Source organism: Neophocaena asiaeorientalis, unplaced genomic scaffold, assembly GCF_003031525.2.
Source record: "Neophocaena asiaeorientalis asiaeorientalis breed wild unplaced genomic scaffold, Neophocaena_asiaeorientalis_V1.1 scaffold209, whole genome shotgun sequence".
NCBI classification, from domain to species: Eukaryota; Metazoa; Chordata; class Mammalia; order Artiodactyla; family Phocoenidae; genus Neophocaena; species Neophocaena asiaeorientalis.
Genome location: NW_020172366.1, coordinates 2346446 through 2372513, shown reverse-complemented (window position 1 = coordinate 2372513; position 26068 = coordinate 2346446). Strand labels below are relative to the sequence as shown.

Sequence of the window (26068 nt, the reverse complement as noted above, 5' to 3'; positions counted from 1 at the left end):
TAAAACAAGAATATTGGACAAGGATGATCTAGAAGTTTCCTTCTTGCTTGTAAACTCAAGGATGCTCATTATGAAAACAACATTGTGTGTATGGGTACATACGTTTACACATATGTACAAATAGAGACACAGAGAGAACAGGATAACAGAGAATAATAAAAAAAACTGCATACGTTAAGTTCTGAGGCTATGTGAAAATTGATGTTCAATCATAATGTTATTTCAACAAGGAAGGAACTTCTAAGCCATTTTGAAGAAGGAAATGGATTTGGAAAGGCAGAATACAGAAAATGGGACATTCTAGGAAGTGAATGGAATAAAGTAGATATCCAGAGGTGGAAAAAACAAATTCAAGGAGAGTAACAAAACCCGATTCTAGAGGATTACATGAATCTCCAAATAAAAAACAGGCACACTGAAGAGAAGAAAGTTTAAAACAACAACAATTATTCGATTAATAAAGAAAATAGAAACGCCACACTGAGGAGTTTAGGATTAACAGCTAAAAAAGTGCCAAGTACAAGATAAAAATAATAATGATTTACATCATTAGATCATTTTCATCCTTTAAACGTATCTTCATGAAGTCATTAGTTGTGACATATAAAATATATATGTATATATATTGAACAAGTAAACTGAGGAACCAAGAGAGAAAATCAGTGAACTAATTACTAATGGTTAAACTGTAACCCAAAACACCTGACCCTTGGCCCAATGCTATTTCTATGAGGCCAGTGAATTCCAAATTCACCCACCAAATCATCAGGAGCTGTTTAAAAGCACAGAGCCCTATTTCTGTGATGGCTATCTTTGAAACTACTGTCTTGTGTGGTGGAAATGCCACAGGAGTAATTTAGACAAAAGGCAACACAGGTCTGAGCTACCAATGAAAATAATAATATTCAAGAAATCCTATAGAGGTAGACTCAGCTAAATTTCTCAACTGAATGTGAAGGTAATAGAAAGACAAAAGTAAAATTTCTCAACTGAATGTGAATGTAATAGAGACAAAAGTAAAAAATATAAATTTACAGGAGACCAGAGGATGGCAGATGCTTTGAGAGTTGGTAAATAAGCTGGAAGTTTACACTGGTTTGCAAATGAGAAAATGAGCTTCGATTCCTCATATTAAATGTCAGTTGTACACTCGGATCTTGTCGGATTTTGAGATTCACACATATAACTGAAAGATATATGTATTTTTTTGCAATATGTTCAGAGATTTTTTTATGTTAAAATTAAACAACTTAGAAACTACATGATATCTGAGTGTATATATATGAATATATTTTATGTTTATATGAAGGTCTACCTTCCCTCATCCCCCAAGCCCAAGCCCACAAGAACACAGGCACTGTTGAAATGCAGAGCTAAAAGTTAAACTATATTGATTTCATCATTTATTTTTCTAGGAAAATAAAAATCTTATTTTAAACTATTTAGGCCAGTAAAACTACCAATGTCCTTAATTTCAAATATTTGTTACCTTCAAAGTTTAGTGTAATTTAAATTATTATCCTTCAAGTAAGTCTAGTAGAAGCTCTCTCTTCATAAATAAGGAAGGATCATTTACAAACAATATAAAACACTTAGTCTAAGAAAAGCAAATATTTGCTTGGTAGTGTACAATTTATGAATGTGAATTACCCTGTAATAAGGCTAAAACATATTAAAGGTATGGATCCTTTTGCAAAGGAATCTCTCTTTCAGAATACATTCCCATTACCCATTAGCCTAAGAAATCTGTTTTATCTGTATATTACTTATAAATTATGATAAATTAAAATATGTTTTAGGAAAATTTCAGTGTAGTGTGTTTGAGCAATTACATGAAACACAAAATAAGTGTACTAAGTGGTAAGTCTATATATGATTGACAAACTTCAAGAGTTATAAGCAGAAACAGCCAAATTTGTTCCTGTGACTTGCTGGAGTTCACTGAAAAGACTATGGGAATTGTGTTCACCAAAATATGAAAGACTCACTTGGTTAACGGATGGACAAAAACATGTGTAAAATATGAGAACAGTATCTAAGTTCATTCCGGTGCTCACAGTTTAATATGTTTCCTATGATATATGTTTTTCACATTGATTAGATCTTATTGATTATTCACAGATAGTCCTTGTATTTGATTAGTCTCAAAACAACTAGCTTTTCTTATTTCCAACAGTTCCTTTCTTCATTAAGGATTCTCTATCCATCTTCACTGTGGTAGTTTCATTTTGGCTGACAATCTCCTTGATCTCTCTCATAACATTTCATTAAGATTTCTTTTAATGTTGTACAGAGATTTTATACATAGTTCCAAGATTCTTAAAATGTAAACTTTGAGTTAAGAAAATGAATGTTCAAAAGCACATAAAATTCTTTACATAAATAAGTGCTGGGCAAAGCACACACTTTCTATAAACACTCTAGTGAATTTTCAGACATTGGTGGAGTAATCCCATGAACACACCAGCTGAATCTCAGGAAACAGAGCATTTTGTAAGGAGGGAGATAATGCTGATTTACAGACTCATCAGATACTGGCTTATTATGCAAATTTATAAAATATTTGGCCTGTGCTCACGAAGTCTACAAAGATGTGAGAATTAAAGGCTAAATAAACATGGCCTCTGCATATATGCATGGAAAAGAAAATAGTTGATATTACAGAGCATTAACTAAGTACCAGGCATTGTTGTGAGTGCTTTTACCCTCCCATCAATTCTAGGGGGTAAGTATGATTATTATTCCCAGTTTAGAAGAAGCTACTGAGGTAAGAGAATGATTAGCCAAAGTTCACACCATTAGCAGGTGTTGGAAACAGCAAGTGAACACAGGTAGTCTGGTTGGAGTCCATGCTTGTATTTATTATGCTATTATCACCAGTCAAGGGAACATGGAGATACCTATCCTCTGAAATATAAGTAGTATTGGCACCAACATAATGTCAAAGCCATCTAATAGGCAGAGTGCACAGAAGTAACGTTACGTGGTATCAAGTACATATTAGATATTCAAGTGAGACATGGTACTGCACTGAATAGTGTTATTAGGTAGTACACTCAAAGGAGGTTTGTTCTATCAGATGTATTATGAGAGAACAAAAATTTAAATAATGAAATATGTACTGTGAGAGAATAAAAACAATCATTATATTTCTTATTTATTGTAAATATGAAAAATCATAAAGTTGAAATCTATTTGAGTACTCTTTCTTTGAAATTTTTTGAAATGTATTAGATTTTTTTTTTTTTTAATACAGACTGGGGGATAGTCAAAAGGCTCAGCTATGTAACTTACTCAAAGCCATAAACGGCATATAATGAACTTATACATTCCAAAGTCTTTTTTATCCAACTCACTATACAAAATAATTTTTCATGACACCCAGCTAACAAGTTAGTAGATGGACTCTAAAATTTGTAAACATTTACAATAGCCAAGACATGGAAGCAACCTAAATGTCCATTGACAGAGGAGTACGTAAAGATGTGGTACATATATACAATAGAATATTACTTAGCCATAAAAAAGAATGAAATAATGCCATCTGCAGCAACATGGATGGACCTAGAGATTGTCATACTGAGTGAAATAAGTCAGACAAAGAGAGATATCGCATGATAACACTTATACGCAGATCTAAAAAGAAATGATACAAATGAACGTATTTACAAAACAGAAACAGACTCACAGACTTAGAGAATGAACTTATGGTTACCAGTGGTGGGGGCTGTGGGGAAGGGTGGAGGGAAGGGATAGTTAGGGAGTGGGGATCGACATGTACTCACTGCTATATTTAAAAAGTATAACAAACAAGAACCTACTGTATAGCACAGGGAACTCTGCTCAATGTTATGTGGCAGCCTGGATGGGAGGGGAGTCTGGGGGAGAATGGATACATGTATATATATGGTTGAGTCACTTTGCTGTGCACCTGAAACTATCACAACATTGTTAATTGGCTATACTCCAATATAAAATAAAAAGTTAAAAAAATTAAAAATAAAATTAGTAAACATTGGCATGGTTATTCCAACTTCATCTCCAATGCTTTGCATCTAAGAAAATTGCTATAGCAGGACTCCTAGAACTGACTTAATATAAAGTGACTACATGAATTTATATATCCTAATCTTGTATTGGGGTAGAAGGGCTGAGAAAGGTCTCCATGACTTATTTCTCTGCTCAGCAAAGTAAAATATAAAGTCTTGTTCAAGTACCCCTTTATTGCACCTGGCCCATATTCTTCCTTGTTAGAATTAAAACAGCTGTATACAACTAGTCAAAATAAAACAAACATGTTCTTGCAAGGGACTTCCTCAAGATCTACAAATTAAAACAAAACAAAACAAAACAAGGAAAGAAAAGAAAAAGAAACAAGATTTGAGGACACAGTTTTGTTTTTTAAAGCGTTATCAACTAATGGATGTACTAAGCAATAACAGAGTCCTCTGAACTGTTCTCAAATTATAGTCCCTGAACCAGCAACACTGGCATCATCTGGGAACTTGTGAAAATTCAAAATTTCAAACTCATCCCAGACCTACTGGATCAGACACTCTGGGGTGTGTCTTTTAACAAGGCTGGCAGGTGTTTCTGATGCGAGCTAAAGTTTGAGAACCAGTGCTTCGGGATACTGCTACACAGAGTTTTTTGGACATGCGAGTCCAAAAACATGGGGAATGAAAGGTTTATGAATAAAGGCAAAATCTACAGTATGATCACCACAGTGGATGGCTGTGGATCACGCAACTTAGTGAAACTGAGTTGGGAGAAGGGTAAGATCCCTAGAGCAGAGGAGGTAAAGGAACAGAGAGACCAAAACCAGCATGCTGACGGGTCTCCTACGAGGATATGAAAATTACCAAAAGTATTTTTGTTTAAAATATTCTCTCAAGGATATAACTGAAACATTTTAAGGTGCTTCTGTCCTCCCCATATTTAATAATTTTATCCTAAAATATCTTTTAGAAAAGATAGATCTTGAGAATATAATTATTTTAATAAGATTCCATTTACTAATGGTTGCACTTAAAATGTTTAACCAACTTACTAGTTTTAAAAAGCAGTCTTCTTTCTAAAGCTCTTCTAATACTGTGTAAAATATCTTGAGAATCGCTTTCATTAATTATTACAACTTTACACATAAATGCTGGCTCACACCCTTTCCTTCTTATCTGATGTTCCTACAGAACATTTTTTTAAAAAGAGTGAAGATTTAAGTATGCGTATTCAAAAATGCTCACCACCAACACAAAAAATAAATGATTAGAGCCAATACCAATTTAGCATTTTTAAGAAGGGAAGGGAAATCATTCTTCTTGAACCCTAATTTAAATTTAGGTATCTCAACAGTACCCATCCAGCTGTCCTATGAATTCTCTGTCACAGAGGTGGTTGGTTTACATTCTCAATTGTGCTATTCAAGAAAACCAGGTTAGAGCCTAGTTGCTGTCAGTTGCTGATTCTGCTCAGTATGCTTTTACATCTCACACTGCTATATTTACATGCAGTGTTTTCATTAAAATCCTACTCTTATTTTGTGCAGAAATTGTTGTCAAACTAAAAATAGCATTAAAAGTGGGACTGGCACTTCATGATAATTTGGTCATCCTTCCAAAAATGGCAAAATTTTAAGCCTCACATAATATCTAATAAATTCCAGATTGCTTTAGGATTTTACTTTCATTTTATTTGTTTAATGTTGGTGTTTGCAATGATCTAAAAGCATACCATTACGATTGCACTCTATGAATAATACTAGTTATATCCTTGAGTGTATATTATTAATATTATCAGCTATATCCTCCAAATTTTCTTTCTTTTATTATTAAGAACACCACACTTTTTCTGTTATAATGAATTAAATCATAAAAGTTTTAAAACAATGTGTTTCTATAGCATAACAAATTTAAAAAAGGATACATTACTTACAGTTGTTCTGAGAAGTATAAAAAAAATGAGTTTCTAGCACAAGGTTAATTCTTCCTTAAAAAGTTGCTTTTAAATGGCTATAGCAGTAAATGCTAATTGTATTCCAAAATCAACCCTCTATTTTCCTTTAAATAAGACAGAACCTGCTGAATTTTAGCTGGACAAATGGCCCCAAAGCTAAAGCCACATTTCTCAACATTCCTTGCAGCTAGGATAGCCAATGTAACAAAGATCTGGCCAAAAGGATGTATATATAAATGATGTGTTCACATCCTTAAAAGAGAATGCCTTGACCTTGTTTTCCTCTTTCTGCAAGAAACACAGAGAGATGGTGAGTGTTGTTTATCATATAGATAACATACTTGGAGATAGAAGACCAATGGGATGTAAGGAACCTGGTCTGAACATACACATGTAGCAGAAGCAGCCTGTCCACAAAGCACTTACTGACTTAGACTTTTACTTCAAAGAGAAACAATCATCTATCTTTATTCAAACACTGTTATTTTGGTCCTTGACAAAATAAAATATATATACATGTATACAATAAAATATACACGTGTGCATGTGTGTACAAATGTGTTTGTGTATACTTAAATATATATATTACGTATAGCATATGTTCTATTGAATATTCCTAAAAATTAAACAATGTCAAATTCGTTTCTGTGTGCTCCCAAATGCATTACTGTATTTGCTACTTGCTCACAGGAAAACATGTATTCTAAAAAAACATATTAGGATTTGCAAAGGTTTAACATTTTAACCAAAGGCTATGCTTGGTGGTGTTTTTAAACAGTTATCAAGAAATCACAGGAGCTGTAATTAAACTAATATCGCAACGTAACATAATGTTAAGAACACAACCTCTATAGCCAGATTTCCTGGGTTTGAATCCCAGCTCTGCCAGATATCAGCTAGCTATGTGACTTTGAGCAAATTATGTCATCTCTCTGTGCCTCAGTTCCTCATCTGAAAAAAATGGGGATGACTGATAATAGGACTTTCCCAATAGGGCTGTTATGAGGGCTAAATAAATTAATATTTGTAATATTTAAAATAGTAACTGGCACATAGTAAGGGCTATCTGATAAAGGAAAGAAAGAAAGGAAGCCTTTAACAAGGAACAAACCAGATTATATTTATAGCCTAGTTTAGGCTATAACTTCTGGATAGTCAATCACTGCATATTTTAAATTATGAAATTATTTTATGTACTGCATTTTTAAAAGAAGGTAAACAGAGAAAAAACATACGAGAAAAGAAAGAAATCAACAGGTTTGTGGGGTTTTTTTCCCTTGTACTTGTCTCTGAAGGTGACCTCTTTGGGAAACGTATGTTATTTGTTCTCTGAGCTGTGTATGATTAGTTTCTTTATCATACACAGACAAATTAGGAAGGCTGCTGTGCCCAGAAATCATCCGTTAAACAAAGTCAAAATTAATGATAAAATTGAGTTCCCTTTGTGTTTGATTTTCATCTATCTGTACTCAATTATAAACGAGCTATCAAAGAAAGCTATCCATTAGCTCTTAATTCATAATGACTCCAGAAAGCAATCCCTATACTGCCATTGATATCTCACCAACAATCTCCTATTCTCTGCAGGGCTTTAGATGAAAATGAAAAGGGAAAACAAAACTACATAATCCAAGCAGCTCCTAATCCTGAGCCCTACCATGGAAAACTAGGAAATCAGGCTTAATATATGCAAGGTGTAATAAGTTTTCATCTACATATGTGAAAGAGACATTTGAACTATTTTTTCTTTCACCATAATCTATTGTGCCTTAAATAAAACAGTCATAACAGCAACAGTGCATCCCAGATTTCTATTTCATTGTGTCAAAAGAAAATATTCTTCAAAGTTAGAGAAAGCTTTCCATGAGGAAAAAGTCTAAAACAGAGATGATATGTGCTTTATGCAGAGAGAAGTAACATCTAGTTATTTATTTGGGGTAAGAGTGACATCATCCCATAAGTGAACTTTTCTCTCTTCATAGTACTCATCTAAACGCCTAAACACTCTGACCTCTGGCACATCCCATAGTAAATCCATTCTGTAGCCTCCTAACTAACTGGTTCTGAACTATATAAGGAAAAAGAATTAGGCATTGTCCATTTATTCACAGGTGATTTAAAGAAATATTAAAACAGATTTGAATCCTGATTTGAAATAATTCCCTGCCCTTATTCACAGATTTATGTACATTTAATTTATATTCTTCTTACTTCCAAAAAAAGAAAAAAAAGACTACTCACAATTTTAAAATATAATATACTTAAAAATAAAATGAGAAGAAAAAATCAGCAGTTACAATGAAAGTGGTCAGAAGGAGAGAAGGGCTGGAGACAAGATCATGGTCTAGGACTGGAGCTGGATGGTTATTGCAAGTGTACAATTCATTTAAGTTTTAAGTCTTCTGACAGACAACAGAAAGAGGCGGGGGGGGAACCATAAGATGAAAATAAGCATTTCAAATCTTCAGGAGAAAGGCAAACTTTTTTTCTAATATTAAGTTCTCTAAACAGTGACTCACAAGAATCTTTGTTTTAAAAGTAACATAGAAAATGCTAAAGACTCATTAAAACAAACTGTGATTTCCAGACCAATATTTGCTTACTTCAGTTATTTTGTTTGCTTGTCTTTAACCCTGGTATCAACAGCATTCCTCCTATAAACAGCAATTCTACAGGCTGAAGATGACTAAACTTATAGAAAATTTAAAATTACTGAAACACACTTTATAAATTTCTTTCACTTTCTGTATAACGTGCCTATGCAAAAATATTTCCAACAGTAGCAAGTGTACTTACCTAATGATTCCTAACCCTTTCATCCATGCAGTTAATAAACATTTATTGAATAGCTTCTATGAATCAGATATTACTAGGTTCCAGAGACACAAAGATGACCAAGACACTTACCCTGTCCTCAAAAAGTTCACACTCTAAAAGTACATATCACAGTGAGTATAGTGGAAACAGGCTCTAGAGAGGCTTATGGCAGAAGGGATATTTGGTAAGTAGAAAGTGGCGTTCGGGATTATGAAAAACTTCACCAAAAATAAATGGCATATAAACTCTATATCAAAGACTAGGAAGTTTGTCAGATTACTAAAATAGGGGAAAGCCATTCCACATAAAAGGGATGCTGTCTTTGCATTTGCTGAGATATGACCAGAACAGCATTTAAGCAACAGCAAGTAATTCAGTATGGACAGTATACCTTATTGTTATGGGCTGAATGTTTCTGTCCCCTACAAAATTTATATGTTGAAACCCAACCCCCCCAGTGTAATAGTACTAGGAGGTAGGGCCTTTGGGAGGTAATTAGCATTAGAATGAGATCAAGAGGGTGGAGCTCACAGGAATGGAATTAGTGCCCTAATTAAAGTCACTAGAGAGTTTGCTTCCTCTCTCTGCTCTCCACCATGTGAAGAGACATTACCAATGAGAAGCTGGCAGTCAGAAAAGAGCCCTCACTAGAATTCTACCAGGCTGGCACTCTGACCTCATACTTCCAGCCTCCAGAACTGGGAGAAATACATTTCTGTTGTTCATAAGGTGCCTAGGCTATGGTACTTTATTATAGCAGCCCAAACAGACTAAGACAAAGATAAAGACAAAGCTGGAGAGGAACCCAATGGCCAGGGCATGGAGGGCTTTGTATGGTAAGCTAAGGAGTATGGAATTCAGCCTAGAGGTCATTGTTGTTCAATTCTTTTAAAACAAAGAAATCATTATTTAGACATAAACATACATGGGAGCCCAACTATAAAACAGAAAAGGAATCTCCTTATTTCAGGTGAGTGCTGGAGAATCTGAAAACTGACCTGGTCAGCTTCTTGTCACACAGTTTGAAAACCTTGTCTATAACCAAATCAGGTGTGGGGAGAGTTTATCACAAAGGTTTATAGTCAGAAGGATAACATGAGAAGATTCCAAATTTTAGAATGATGACTATGGCTCTAATATGAAAATGGATGGGGGGGAAATGAGAACTAAGGAGATGATTTATGAGGGTAAGACCATTTCAAGAAAAGAGTAATGAATGAAATCCTGTATTAGGACAGCGAATAGTGAAATTTTTAGAACATGAAGGATAAAGAGGAAATCCAAGTGACTACCAGGAGAAAGGGCTGATTACATACAAAGGAATAAAAATCAAATTATCAGGATTTTATCAGCAACACTGGATATAAGACAAAACCAGAAATATAAAATCCTAGACAAATACATAAGATCTCAAGTCATCACTAAAAGAATTTCTACAGGATGTGCCATAAGAAAAGAAAGTATTAACAAGTAAGCTGCAAAAGCAATGATTTATGACAAGTTTGAGTTGGCAGGTGGTACACAGCAAAAGAATGTATTTTACCCATGACATAACTAGAAATGATCACTCAGGAACTGCAGAAGATTCAGATCCTATCACAGGCCATGACACAGTAGAAATCATCTATAAATTTATATGAAATACTAATGTGAATATGTGGTTCAAATGATTCATAATGGTAAATGAGATTTATATTGCTTCATTCATAGGTCTTAAATTTAAATTATCATCATCCAGCTACTTGGACCATTTTACTTTATTTTTTATTAAATCAGAGTAGGAGAGGATAGAAAACAATGAATTGGAAGTGAGGATATAGAAAGAGAAGATGTACATGACAGTAAAGTTCTTTCTAGGAATCTTTATGACATAAAAGAAAAAGAAAGAACATTCAGGATCCATTAACAGTGACTAATTTTTGTTCATTGATAATAAGATTACTTCAGCATTTTTATATGCTCTAGAAGAGAGAGAATGAACATTTCTGAGGAAAAAAAAATGAGATCATTAAGGGTCAAAAAACACCAGAGGTTAAAGAATAAATTGTTCATTTTTTTTAATTATTGAGGTTTTTCTTAAAGTAAGAAATGTAGGATTTAAGAAAAAGCAAAAAATAATCTCTGTCAAAATTTAGCAATTGTAGGACCCTGCATGCTCTTAGAGTAAAATTTCCTAAAATAGATTCATTATTCCATTTAGTCTCCTTACACATGTGACATCTTCATAAGTCAATACAAGTCAAACTGACCACTGTCTCTCACAGAATTGGTTAATTCCTGTATAATCTTGCTTAACATTATTTTCTTTTATTCTCTAATAGACCCCTGACAACCTATTCATTAATCTAATCCATTAACTCCTTCAAGACCAAGCTTAAAATGCATCTCTTTCCATAATCATTCCCTAACTAACTATTCAACCTGTGACCTTTATTCTTTTCCATCTTTCCAGTTTCCTAAGAATCTATCTCCAATCCTTGTCATCTCTCCCTGTCATCTTCTTTCTTGGGTCCCCTCTTAGCCCCATTAATATTTAACCAAAAATGAAAGGAACTAACAAATATAAAAAAGAAACAACCACATATTCTATTTACTTATTCTTACTTTCCTGTTACAAACCTCTCAAAAATAAATAAGCTTCTTCCTCTACTCCCTTACCAGCCACAGAAAGCTCAAGTGACTCATTTGTTTATGGTGAGTTTTCTCCAAGTAGGCAATAAATTCAAAGTGCAGGCATTTTGCTTTTTATTTCTTCACATACATCCAGGGAAAACAGTGCAATACATTGAGTGCAGAAAATATAAAACTAAATATGTGCTAACTAAGATATTAAGAAAAAAAAAGAGTAAAATCTGATAAATTAATGTGGAGCATGCTCAAAATAGAAGGAAACACTCACACTTTCTACCTCACCCACCCTCTAGGCAAACAGAGTTATGCTAAATATTGGTAAAAAGACTGCTTTGGAAATTTACAGATTTATTTTGTGTTTCCTGCCAACATTCTAGAGAGCTTCAGAAAAAAAAAAAAAGAAAAATGAATCAATTAAAAAGCCTTTATTCTCATCTACAGAGGAAGACCATTTCCTAGTACGTTATTTAGGTTCATTAACATTCATGGTGTATTTTGCAAACACAGAATTATAAGCTCTGTGGTAAAGGAAAGTGCATCTAATTCGACTTACACATTCTCCCACAATTAGATGTTTCAGGGTCTTAAAGGTTGATTAAGTTGAACCAGGTAACAAGTGAAGTGAGTAAAGGATTTTCTGTGGGTCATAGAGAAGAAAATCTTTATCACATATAATAATATGTAAAGACACCACAAACTAGAAATAATCAGTCTGACCAAAATTTTATAATCATGGCATACAATAAGAATGTAATACTCAAATGAGGCCCCAGAATTATAAAATATTCTTCTACCTGGAAGATGTGCTTTTTTCTTCTTTCTTTTAAATACGGGGGTTTAAGAAGTATAATCAAAATAACAAACCTACCAAACTTCTGTTAAAATAAATAACAGCAAAGGAATACAAAAAGTATTAACAGAGAAAGACAGAAAAGGAGGCAACAAGAGAACAGAAATTTCAACAAATTTTTGTAAGTTAGAAAGTAGTTGAAGTGGTAAGGAACTAAGTAGACAGGAAAAAATTAAAATCTGCTATTGCCGAGGAAGAACCTGAAGAGAGCTGGTCAGTTTGCTTCACAGAAGCCCTAGGAAACTCAGTATCTGGAGGCTTCTAGTACTATGGCAGAAGGTAAGATGCAGTGTTAAACAAGGGCACTGTAGGCTCTTCAGCAGAGCCTTTCCCTAACCCATACAGATAAACGTGTATTCCTCCAAAATGCTACCTCTCACCCCTCAAATGGGAGATCAGAGGTTCACTCTCTGAAAAACACTGAACTAGGAATGCTCCAAGTTCAGAGACAATGAGCATAGCAAATGGCAGGTGTGAATCATATGGTTAAAAATAGGGGGATTCAGTCTTACTGAAAGTTGGGACCCTTATCTACTTTCCCTGTCCTTATGCAAGGATGCCAGTAGCCACATAAAACTTCCTCCACTCCATACCCTTTACACCCATCCCTTGTAAGAGACTGGAAGATTCACCTCTGTAAAAACTAAATGACCCCAGAGAAAAACTTTCACTTCTTTCCATCAATATAAAGGCTATCTCACTTTCTGACTACCCAACAGTGGAGATCACCAGGAACAAAGCACACCAAAAAGAGAATTTTCAATTGTCTTTTCCTAACTCATTCTAAAATGATATTATCATGGATCACCAGGCATTTCAAGACAGCCTAAAACACAAAAGACAAGGGACTAAAAAAAAACCAAAAACACACAGGAAAAGAAAATCTGAAAGAAACAGTGAGGGGGTGGGGGAACAAGAAGAAAACTTGGAGAAAAAATAAAACATCTATAATAATTCAAAAAGATAAAACTATCTTTGAATATTTAACAATGACAGAATCTACACAAAAGGTAGACAACACAGGCATTTTATTAGAAATGTTTTTAATGTGATTTCTAAAATAATACAGTTGGAAGATAACTTCTCAAAATGGAACAGAAAGTCAAAATGATGGGGAACTTGACAAAAAGATAAGAAAATCTAGGAGATTCAATATCCAAATACTAGAATATCCTAAAACAGTTAACAGAAAATGTGAAGAGAAGGAAATAGATGAAGAAATGACACAAGAAAATAGTCCGGAAATAAAGGATGAAGTACTTATGAGATTAACCTTTTAAGCAAATATGCAGATACTAATTTTTCAACATGCCACATCCCTGCCCAGTGGCATCCTTCTGCCTAGCAATCTCATTCTAGCCCTCAATAACTAGTTTCACTTTATTTAATCAATCTGATCTCTTATCCTCTAAAACGCAAACTCTTCCCACAAACTTTCTATCTCCTTTCTATTCTCAGGGAAGGTCACTTCAATACTCAGCACACTGAAAAATGGAGACAATAGTCCCCACACAAAAAAGCAAAAGCAATTATGGTATAAAATAATTAGTTAGACCTGAGACAAGGCTCAAGTTCTACTTCCTCTGTATCACTATTTTTTTCGTTTTTCTCTCTATGAACCCTTAGCTTGACCAGCAGTGTAGCACAATGGTTAGGACCATGGACTTTGCTAACAGACAAGCCTGAATTCAAGTCCAGGCAATACCATCTACTTAACCTCTCTAAATGTCAGTGTACTCATCTATGAAATGAATATATAATAACAGTATTTTATCTCACAGTGTTACCGTGAGGATTAAATTAAATATGAATGTAAAATAATCTCTAATTTCTTTCATGTGTCTCATCTGAGAAAACTGCAAATGTAGGTATTAAGTTCCATGACCCTTTTCTACCAATCAATTGTATAACATCTAAATATAATTCAGAAAGCAATATGATCTGCTCTGAACCAAACTGTGCCCCCCACCAAGTTCATATGTTGAAGCCCTAACCCCCCTGTGATGGTAGTTGGAGACAGGACATTTGGGAGATAATTAGGTTAAATTGAGGTCATGAGCATGGGGCCTGTTGATAAGATTAGTGCCATGTGAGTGCCATCTGTAAGCGAGGAAAAGAACTCACTGGAACGCAACCATGCTGGCTGATCTCAGACTTCCAGCCTCCAGAACTGTGAGAAATTAAATTTCTGTCGTTTAAGCCACCCACAGTACAGTATTTTGTTATTGTAGCTCTAGATGATTAATACATGATCCTTCAAAAAGGCTAAAATCTGGTATCAAAAAACCTTTATCCTAGTCCATTTTGTTACTGATTTGGCAAGGAAAAGTTAAAGTACATAAACATTCTAAACACTTAAAAGAAGACAATTTTAATTGCCATTGCTAGTCATATGGATATTAATAGGAATGATTTTTTAAAAAAAGAAGAAAATGGAAATCAGAAGAAAAGAAAGGAATTCTTCAGTTTGCCCCCAACCCACCTTTCAAGTTCACTTTCCCCGACTTCTCACTTTTCCTGACGTGGGGTCTTTCACTGACCTCCTCACCTTATTACTTTACTTTTTAAATATTTTGTTTAGTTAAACTCACTTAAAAACATGGAAAGGAGACATTTACGTGACCATATAAGGAATGGGCTATCTTCCTCCAAAGTGTTCAATTGAAAAGACCAGGTATTTTGCAAAGAAAATAAAGCTATTATTTCAATGGTAGGTAATACTCTTTTTTGAGAATGGTTACCAGATAATTCGTAAGAGAAACATCCACAAGTGAGTTATAAAGATCAATCCCTTGTGGGATGAAATAAGTTTTCAAGTTCAATTTAAGACAAGATTTTTAATTATCAAGGTAGACTACCTAGGGACAATTTCAGATTGAAAGGCCAAAAACCTTAAGTTAGTTGATTTTTAATAGAGAATTTAATCCCAGCCCCCCCAAAGGAAATCTGATAATTCATTTCCCATAAGTGAAAAACTGATTATATCACCATATTGACATTATAATAGCATCTAAATGTTTCCTCAAAATTTGAAACATCTAAACACTATGAGTGATACTTTGGGCCTAAATTTCCAGTAAATTTATCCTCACTGGAATCTTTAGAGAATAATAATGAAGAAAGATTACACACCAGTTGATTGATATTTTTTGAATGTTTACTGTTAGATATAGATTTTTTTTAAGTAAAAAGGTAAAAGATGCTTTAAATTTTTTTTTTTATTATTTCATTTCATCCAGGTCAAATGAATTTATGAAAAAAGCATAGTATAGTACATAGCATAGTGTTGAAAGCACCTTAGTCCATGTGGGCTGCTATAACAAAATATCAGGGACTGAGTGGCTTACAAACAACAGAAGTTGATTTCTCACAGTTCTGGAAGGTGGAAGTTCAAGATCAGCGGCCAGCATGGTCTGGTGTGGGCTCTTCTCCAGAATGCAGAGTTCTTGTTGTATCTTCATGTGGTGAAAGGGGCTAGGGATCTCTCTGGAGTTTCTTTTTTAAGGCCACTAATCCTATTTGAAGGGCTATACGCTCATGATTTATGCACCTCTCAAAGCCCTACGTACTAGTACCATCACATCAGGAATTAGTATCTCAACATATGATCTGGGGGGAGGACACAAACATTCAGACCATAGGAGAAAATATAAAAGTTTTAGAGTTGGATGGGAGAGGCAAATGCCTATAATTATTAACTGTATATGTTAATAAGCATTCATTCCTAGTAATCATTTTTTCCCAATGTATAAAAACAACACATGAAAATTAATTCATTCACTGTATATAACAAAACAGAAAGAGACTCGTGGATATAGAGAACAAACTAGTGGTTACCAGTAGGGAGAGGATAGGAGGGAGGGGGAAAATAGAAGTATGGGATTAAGAGATACAAAATACTACTTATAAAATAGATAAGCGACAAGGATATATTGCATAGCACAAGGAAATATAGTCATTGATTTGTAATAAACTTAAATGGAATATAATCTATAAAAATACTGAATCACTATGTTGTACACCTGAAACTAATATAATACTGTAAATCAACTATACTTCAATTTTAAAAACTGTAAAAAATTAATTAATTCACCCGCCATTTAATGCAAAGAGTAGGTAATTGGAACTCATAAAATTTTCTAATTTAAGAAGACAAAAACATTTCTGCAGCACTTTAAAAAACTGGAAATTTCAATTCTTAAAAACAAAATATAACAAAACAAATGTCCAAAAGACCTAAAGCAACAATGAAATCAGTACTATAATAGTAGCCTTGCTTCACAGTTTCCTAAAATCAGGACTTACAGACCATAGAAAAATCAAGCTCTATGGTTTATTCCTTCAAAGATTGGGCCTAAAAATGGCTTTAACATTCAATAAACATTTTTTGAGTGCCTACTCTGTGCCAGGCACTCTTCTAAGAATTGAAAACATACAGTATTAGCAAACAGAACAGCAAAGGCCCCTGCTCTCGTGAAGCTTATACTGACTTGGAAAAGGGATTATATATATTAAATTTAAATCCCTCTTATTGTATACTGTAGCTACTTTTTCTCCTTTTCACTTCAGATTTAAGAGAACCTTGGCTGCTATCCCATATAAAATTTCTCTTTATTCCAGACAATATGCTCTTCTGGTAACTATATTATGTGTGGCAATATTTCAGTATTGTCAGGTACACTTATAATTTCATTATTTGTAAAAAACTGCAAAACAAACATACAACACATTTTTTATTTTAAATATAAGTAGCTCTGGTTAATATTGTTAAATAATAAATGCCAATAAAAATATAATTCAGTTACAGAATCTATCATGAAAAATGCTATGAATGCTATCACACATCCAAGGAAGGGAAAGAGATACAAGGGACATGGAAATATTATATAATTATATGAGCATGGGCTAAAATCAAGTAAATGTTAAAGGATTTAGATTGCCTTTTATGTAATCAAATCTGTGACAGGTAATCCAGACTTTGGGACCCATCCTTCAAGCCTCCCTTGAGGAGACAAAAGAGGGCAGCTGTGTTGGCTCTGCACACCCTAAATGCAGAGCTGCATGGTCAGCCAAAGCAGAGGGGAAGTAGAGGACAGGCAGGCCCCTAGGATAATCCAAGGAGAACAGGAGAAGCAACAGCCCTGATATCAAAGAGCAGAAAAAGATCAAGAAAATCGTATACCCGAAAGGCATGGGTCTCCAACACAGCCTCCCACGTTTATGTGGCTCATCACAAAGTCAATTGCATCAAGTCTGTCTCTACAGGTAAAAATTCTCTGCCTGGCTGACTTGAAGACAGGTTTCATTTTTTTTTTTAATCAAACTTTCTGTTTTCCAGACTAAACTTTTGCAGTTATTCAGGGACCCTTCTATAAGGTTTCCAAAGTTGATAATAATACAACTAGTAAGTTCAGTACCTTACCAACCAAACAATTCCAGTCTAACACATTTCAATTTGTGATGACTTCTCTTAAATTTTCCTCTATTTAAAAATTTACACTGTTTCTCCCATAATTATCATGCATCAGTTTACATTTTAATAGTTTAACTCAAACTTTTCAAACAGGGCAAAAAGAAAATAGTAAGTTCAAATGAAAACAGGAGGGAGGAAAGTACCTTTAATTTGGATCCATGAGGTACTAGGACAGATCTATTCTGCTTTGGTGGGATATACAGCTCCCATTTTCCAAAATCCAGTTTTTTATATGGGTATGCAAATGGATTCCAATCATCTGAAAAAATAAAGATGATCAATTAACAATAGCATTATAGGACTAATGCTCAATAAATTTCAATCAAAGTATAATACACTGCCTACTTATACAGAATCAGATTGCCTAAAAAACATTGTTTTCTAAGGTACTAAACAAAATACTCTACTAGTCATTTAGAAAAAGCAGGTTATGCTTAACTTATTTTTTAAAAAACATATTTGAAAGTTTGCCTTTTGCAAACTTTAAAGATTACAAACACATTTTCCATTGTACTTTCAACTTTATTACTTCTATCAATAAATAGAATGATGGGTCCTTTTTTAAGAAGCACCATCAACAAAGGGGGATAATATGAAAAAAATAGAAACGCATTCTAGGCAACTAGATAAAATACATGTTATGGTAGAAAAAAAGTGGTGAAAAATTATTAAAATCATATTACCCAAATTCACAAGTATGTGATAGAACTGAGTTAAAATCTAAAGAAACACCTCAAGCAAGAAAGGTAGAAGGTTATAAACTACAAGAGGCAAAGGAGAGGTGGACTGCAGGTGCTGAAAGAAAGCCAAAATGGACACATAGAAATTTAACACGTAATAGAGGTGGCATCAAAAATCAGTGAGTAGGGCTTCCCTGGTGGCACAGTGGTTGAGAGTCCGCCTGCCGATGCAGGGGACACGGGTTCGTGCCCCGGTCTGGGAAGATCCCACATGCCGCAGAGCGACTGGGCCCATGAGCCATGGCCGCTGAGCCTGCGACTGGGCCCATGAGCCATGGCCGCTGAGCCTGCGCGTCCAGAGCTTGTGCTCCGCAATGGGAGAGGCCACAACAGTGAGAGGCCCGCGTACCGCAAAAACAAAAACAAAAACAAAACAAACAAACAAAAAAATCAGTGAGTAAAGGACACACTGTTTAATAAGTGGTGCTGGGACAATTGGTGATCCTTATGAAAAAAAAATGAAATGGATCTCTACCAATAATATTACTGAAGAATCATTTGAACATAGATTAATGTTTAAATATGATAGACAAAATGATAAAATGCTTAGAAGAAAATATGTTTATAATCTTGAGTTTAAAAGTGTTTTTTAGACAAAATACATACATGTACACACACATACACGTACATACAAAACCTTAAGGAAAAGCCTGATAAATTTGACTACAAAAATTATAGACTTATCTTCCTTCATACATAGATAGATAGATAGACAGAATGACAAGACAAGCTACCAACTGGGAGAATACACTTGTAATGAACATACCAAGAAAGAGCATCCAAAATATATCAAGATCTATAAATCAATGAGAAAAAAAATACAGACCAATAGAAAAATCAATGAAGATATTCAGGGGAGGACATATGAATGGTCAATAAACATACATAATGATGCTCAAGCTCACTCATAATTAAGGAAACACAGATTAAAACAACAGTGAGATGTCATTTCCCACCCACTGGATTAGCAAAAACTAAAAGTTTGAAAATATCAAGTAGTCAGCAAGGATACAAAATAACACTGCAGCTGAGGGTACAAACTGGTAAAACAATTTGGCATTACAAAGGTGAAGCTATGTTAACTCTGGGGTCTAACAATCCTACTCCTAGGTAATACCCTAGAGAAATTCTCACAAATGGTCACAAGAAAATATTCAAAGATGTTCACTGAAGAATTGCTTGCAATAGCAAAAAATGGAAGTCATTGAAAGTTAAATCAGCCACAAAATGGGTAAATACATCATGGTGTAATTAAACAGGATGTTATATAACACTATAAACTGATTGGATTAAATATTCAATATATAGGAATAGGTAAAACATTGAAGTTCATTTTAAAGGTGTATAGAAATATCATTAATGTAAAGTTCAAAAAATATGCAAAACAGTATTATATAACATTGATACATACATATGTAGTAAAAATATCAAAAGAAAAAGAAGAATGACAAACATCAAATTCTATTGTGATTTCCACTGGGTAGAGGAAAGGGAACACAGGAAGTTTTAATAATATCTGTAATGTTTTATTTTTTAAGGTAGGTGGTGTACACAGAGATGCTTATTACATTTTCCCCTATTTGTTTATGCCTAAAATATTTCACTGTTTAAAAAAAACTTAAGCCCCTGTGATGCTACGCACTATAGTGCTATGAAATTAGATTCTCAATTAAGGAGATAAGAAAAACACCAAGAAGCTTGTTTTATGCTATGATTTCTTCTTTTAGACACCAATACTTTCACCACATTAGCCTTAAGGTTTTTCACTCTCAGCCAGTCTGAATGTCATGGGTAGAGTGGGGGTAAGAAACAACATGTAAATAAAGGTCCTTCTAAACATTTTTCTACTCCCCATCAGAAAACAATCTGAAAATATCTAAAGGCGGTTTTATCTTCAGGAACAGCTCAACAAGCTCTGTGTTACTATATTCTCCTGCCCTTAAAACATCAAATATATCTCACCTGTTTATGATGTGACATTCCTTTACCAAAGCAAAGAATTTAGGGCATAATTAGAGAGAAGGAAAACAGGCTGAAATATAAGGATCTAGGTAGTGTAACACTTTATACATTTACTGAATTTCTTTTTAAGCTAATCATTTAAGACAATAAAATTAAGACCAGCAGCAGATCTTTTCCTGGTTAGGTTTGAAAATAAAGGGTACAGTTCATTAGTTCATTCATTCATTCATTCATTAAATATGTACTGAGTGGTTAATGCCAAACTGCCAAACTGCTCTATGCCAAACTGTTAATGCCCTGCTCTATGCCAAACTGAAAATTAGGGTTCAGAATGACATTCAGATTTCATCCAGAAAAGGTTAAACTGAGTAACAGTACACCAAAACTAAGAGTAAAATATATAATATAGGATCCTCTAAACATTCAACTATAAATAAGACTGTTACTTTGCAAGTGAAACTTCAATTATATGGGAAATTTTCTTATGCAGATTTACTTAAAAGCTGTTTTCAATAATGTAAAACTAAATGTGGTTTTGAATATTAGTTTTTGAATATCAGTTGAAACAGTTCTTCAGCTTGCAGTCACTTGAGTTTTAAGATCTGTTTAAACAGGTAATGTTTTAATATTTGTATAAAGAAAAATATTTTTACTGAATCACATTTCTCCTTTCATAGTGTCTTAGAGACACTAACACACATGCTGATTATTTCTAATCCTACACTGTAAAAAATGTTTTTTCTATCATTTTCAAGAGTTTCATTTCATTAGCACACCTCCTCTTCATGGAAATCCTGGTGTTAACTTCTACTACACGTACATTTTTCTTGCTGAACTCCAATCTTCAAAGAAAAATTTGGAACATCTTCACATATGCTCCCAAAGAAAATACATCTACCAACCATCATAAGCAATGTAGAATATACTAAAGGTTTCATAAGGGAGAGAGAGGGGAAGGTTTGCAAGGGGTGTACATACATCAAACAACTTGAGATTTTTGCATTGGACAGCTGTCTCCCACATAAATCCCTCTTCAGCCACACCACCACTAGTCTTTTATCTCCTTGATTCCTTCTCCAATCAGTGTTCAGCCCTGAATTTTCCTTACTCTTCCTCCTTTATTAAATACTATTGCTTCTTTCCATTTGAAAGATGGGCACCAACCAAACTAACCACTTCTACTGTACTGCACGCATATGAAAGATTTTATTCTAATAAAACCAGTTTATCCCTAAAATTGTTTTCTAAAAATACCTAATAAGATGAGCTTTATTCTACAGGATACAGATATCTAAGGTCCAGGTACAGAATAGTCAGAAAAGTCATCGGATTTGGATCTGTTCTCATAAACTTAAGTCCTTAGTTAAGAAAGAAGGAACTACCATTAAGGTATATTTAGGTATGACTGTGGGAACTAATTGTGGAAGTACACAATTAAAAATAAGTAAATAAAAATTAAACATCCAATGATTGGTGTAAAAATATTAAACAAAAGTGAATGTTTTGTTTTAAAATGGAATTTTTTTTAGAAAAGCACAGAAGGCAAAATAATAAGAGATGAAAGATACATTTTGGGGGAATTTTTTTTTTTTTTTTTTTTGCGGTACGCGGGCCTCTCACTGTTGTGGCCTCTCCCATTGCGGAGCACAGGCTCTGGACGCGCAGGCTCAGCAGCCATGGCTCATGGGCCCAGCCTCTCCGCGGCATGTGGGATCTTCCCGGACCGGGGCACTAACCCGCGTCCCCTGCATCAGCAGGCGGACTCTCAACCACTGTGCCACTAGGGAAGCTCAGGAATTTAAGTCTTAAGTGTCATGAGACTTTATTCCTGAAAATAACTGAAAGTAAAGTAATATTAATAATGATAAATGGTCCTAAGGCATATTAGATATATCTAAAGTGCATACTTTTAGAGCCAGATTACTCATTTTTTCATTTTAATCCTCCATGACTTTATATCCTGAATCTACAAGATAGAATTAATTTTAATTAAGCACTTAATGCAAATAGTTTGTATCTCTATGTAGGCCTCAGGACAGGACCAAAAATATCCTATCACCACCTGTGACAATTATTTGTTTCTCTATCACACACAGAACTACATATTGGGAGTTCTGTAGTTCAGTGATTCTCAAGCTTTAGTTCCCATCAGAATCACTTGTTAAAGCAGATTGGGCTGATTAAAACAGACTGTTGGGCTCCACCCTCAGAGTTTTTTGATTCAATATATCTGAAATATGGCCTAATAATGTGCATGTCTAACGAGTCCCTACGTGATGTTGCTGCTCGCCGAGGGACCACGTTGAGAATCAACTTCCTGGCTCGACGGCTGACTTCAGGTGTTCTCTGCTCATAGCTTTGTGAGTGATGTTCTAGATTAGATTAGATTTATAGATTACCAAATAATGTTCCAAGTCAGTAGCTCAAGGAAATTCTGAAATAGAAATTATCACTAATAATCCCTCAAGGTAAATATTACTCACATGAAATTTAGGATTTAGAATTTGGGATTCACTAGGGTTGTAAAGCTCAGAAGGATGACCAGTGAGATGAAGGTTACAGAACAAACCTGATATATTAAGGAATCTGAATGTGTCAGTGTGAGGAAACAAAAATTTGAGCATTAAAAGAAAACATATATTAAGACCAATATTCAATATACTGCTATAAGTGTCTACAGAAAATGTTTCTTATAATATTCTCACTAATAGATTGCATGGTTAAAAAGTACAGGCCACTTTGATCAGAAAATGAATATAAAGTTGAAGGCTTCTACCTAGAAAAGTAACATTAAAATTTTTAAGTGTTAACATTTTAACTCATCTTCCTTTCTGTGTGTCATTTCCTGCCATAACCTAGACATTGCTAGGCTCAAGGATGAGGTACCCCTAAAGCAATGTGTGCTTATTATTCTAGTCTTGGTGTTTTAAGAGCCTGTTTCCTGCTTGCATATATTATTTTATTAAAACATTTTCTAAGACTTTCGATGATTATCAAGTTTGAATAACCTGACACAGTTTAAAAGCAAACATTTAAATAAGTATTTTATAACTAACAGGCTGAAATTCATCATCATATTTTATAATGCAAAAGATTCTATTTTTCCATAGACTCAAAACCAGCAGACAAATTTGAATCGAGATACGGAAAAGAAACGATGTGTAATGCGCAGTCTAACATGAACTGCAAACACACATTCGGCAGAGGCACTCAAACGTTAACTAAGGTCACTGCATCAGGCACACAGACTCTGTATTATCTCAAGCCCAACAACCTTTCTTTTTCTAATGTAATAATCCTCACATAAAATTCTTAAATGTCAGCCTTCTTCAAATATTCCCAAACTCTTTAACTCACAGTAAAGTATTTCTCTTCATCAGGACTTAGCCACCTCATTTCTGTAGAGTTTCTCAGTTTAATATATATATTCCTTACGCATGGTTGAAATGGTCCCAACTTACTATGTAGAACCACACCTTTGATGAAGATGCCAATGTGCTGAACAATGTGGTCCGTACTTGGGTCAACCCCTGCCATAAGCAGGCTTCACTGAGCTAGCGAAGTAAGGTCCCTGTTGGATGTGGCAGATCTAGTATCAGCTCTAATACAAGCCCAGTACTGGCCTATACGGCAGATGTCAGTCACCTCCTATCTGAGTTGATATCCCTTACATCATAAGTTATTAAATATTTGGAATATCACCCCCTTAAAACAAGTAAACACCCTACCTCATCATACAATGTTGTTTAATTGTTTCAAGCTTCATATTATTCAAAGTTTACATAGATTTATAATGCAAAGTTGGCTTGTCATGATGGAAGTTTGGGGACTTCTCTCATGTCAAGGAAGCATCCAGTCTGTTTCCAAGAAGTCATAAGATCCAGAACAGGAACCTCCTATGGCATTGCCCTTACCCAGAATTATGGAAGGACCACACAATTTTTGGAGGTGGAGAACAGCAGTCCTGACATATAACCCTGTGCTTTTTGATCACCCTCTCTTTTTCCCCTCCAGATAATTCTTCTCCTCATATGGTTACTTGAGAATCATCAAATTTCTGCTAGAAGATAGTACCCTGGAAATAACCTTAAGACCTCCAGCATTACTTCTTAGGGAAAACTGCTCTTAAAATACATTAGTTTAGGAGAGCTGTGGTTTTCAAGAACAAAATCTAGAGTATGTCAGAATGCCACTAACTTCAGAACCAATGGGATGCTAATATCATTTTAAAGAACAATATGCTCAGTCCTATGATATGCAGCTTTCTGGAAATTAGGGAACAAATTAAATAACCTAGAGTTTCACTCACTAAACTGTTCTTAAAGGCATGCATAGAAGAAACGTTCTCCATGACCAAAAAAAAAAAAGTGTGGCAAAAGTGACTTTAAATAGAATTAACTACGTGTCTTTATTATAGGAATAGTATCTATATTATGATACTTTTATGAAAGAAAGGGGGTGGTAAATGAATATACAGTTGGCCCTCCATATCAGAGAGTTCCATATCCACAGATTCAACCAAACGTGAATCAAAAATATTAGGGGAAAAATTCCAGAAAGTTCCAAAAAGCAAAACTTGACTTTACTATGTACTGCCAAATATTTACATAGCATTTACTTTGTATTTATAACTATTTACATAGCATTTACGTGGTATTAAGTATTATAAGTAATCTAGAGATGATTTAAAGAATACAGGAGGATGTGCATAAGTTAAATGCAATACTACATCATTTTATATAAGGGATTTGAGCATCCTCAGATTTTGGTATTTGCAGGTGGGGGAGGTCCCAGAACCAATCCACCAAAGACTGAAGGATGACTGTATGTAGTCACCTATGATTTCAAAAAGCATGAAAATAGAACCCAAAAAGTGAAGAGAAATGATTATGTATATGAAGAGGGAAAACACAGATTAGTTTTGTAGGATTGTACCTTGCTTTATTTTGACTATAAGACCAGGTAAACAATTTATAAAATTAGAAAATTTAATAAGTCAAAAAGAGGGGAAAATAAGAAAAAAATAAAAAGTCTCTTAAAATGGAAACAAACTGAACCTGTGTGATGGAATTTGCAGATGGGGATTTTGGGAGGTAGTTAGGTTATGAGGGTAGAATCCTCATGAATGGGGTTAGTGTCTTTATAAAAGAAATCCCAGAGAGATCACTCCTGCATTCCACCAGGTGAGGATTTCACAAAGAAAGGACTGCAGTCTATGAGTGAGGAAGAGAGCCCTCATCAGATACTGAATCTGCTGGCACTTTGATCTTGGACTTCCCAGCCTCCAGAACTGTGAGAAATCAATTTCTTTTGTTTATAAGCCACCCAGGCTGTAGTTTTTTGTTATAGCACCCTGAACAGACTAAGATAAAGCTCATCTCTACTTTTCCGTATAATAGGAAATTTCCATAACAAAATTGTAAAAACTATGTTATGAGGTCTCTGTGAACAAATACATGTCCAAATCTCTTTCCTTGCTATCAGTTGTAAAAAGTGATCTTATCAGCCAAAGAGTGTAAGATTTTAATTTATTTACGGTTTTAAACACAGATTAACAAACTGCTTTCTGGATAAGCAGTTGCAGTTCATACTCCCACCAGCAGCATATGAGAATTGTCAACTATCCATATCCTCATCAACACC

At 34.4% G+C, this 26068-nt stretch overlaps 1 protein-coding gene across 1 annotated transcript in view; it reads right to left on the bottom strand.

Moving 5' to 3' along the window:
- GBE1 (1,4-alpha-glucan branching enzyme 1) overlaps positions 1-26068 on the bottom strand; it is a 288463-nt gene that overhangs the window by 168220 nt on the left and 94175 nt on the right. Inside the window, exon 3 of the mRNA XM_024769059.1 lies at positions 17867-17982. Within this exon, the coding sequence (XP_024624827.1) occupies positions 17867-17982 (116 nt within the window). The remainder of the gene's footprint in view (positions 1-17866; positions 17983-26068) is intronic.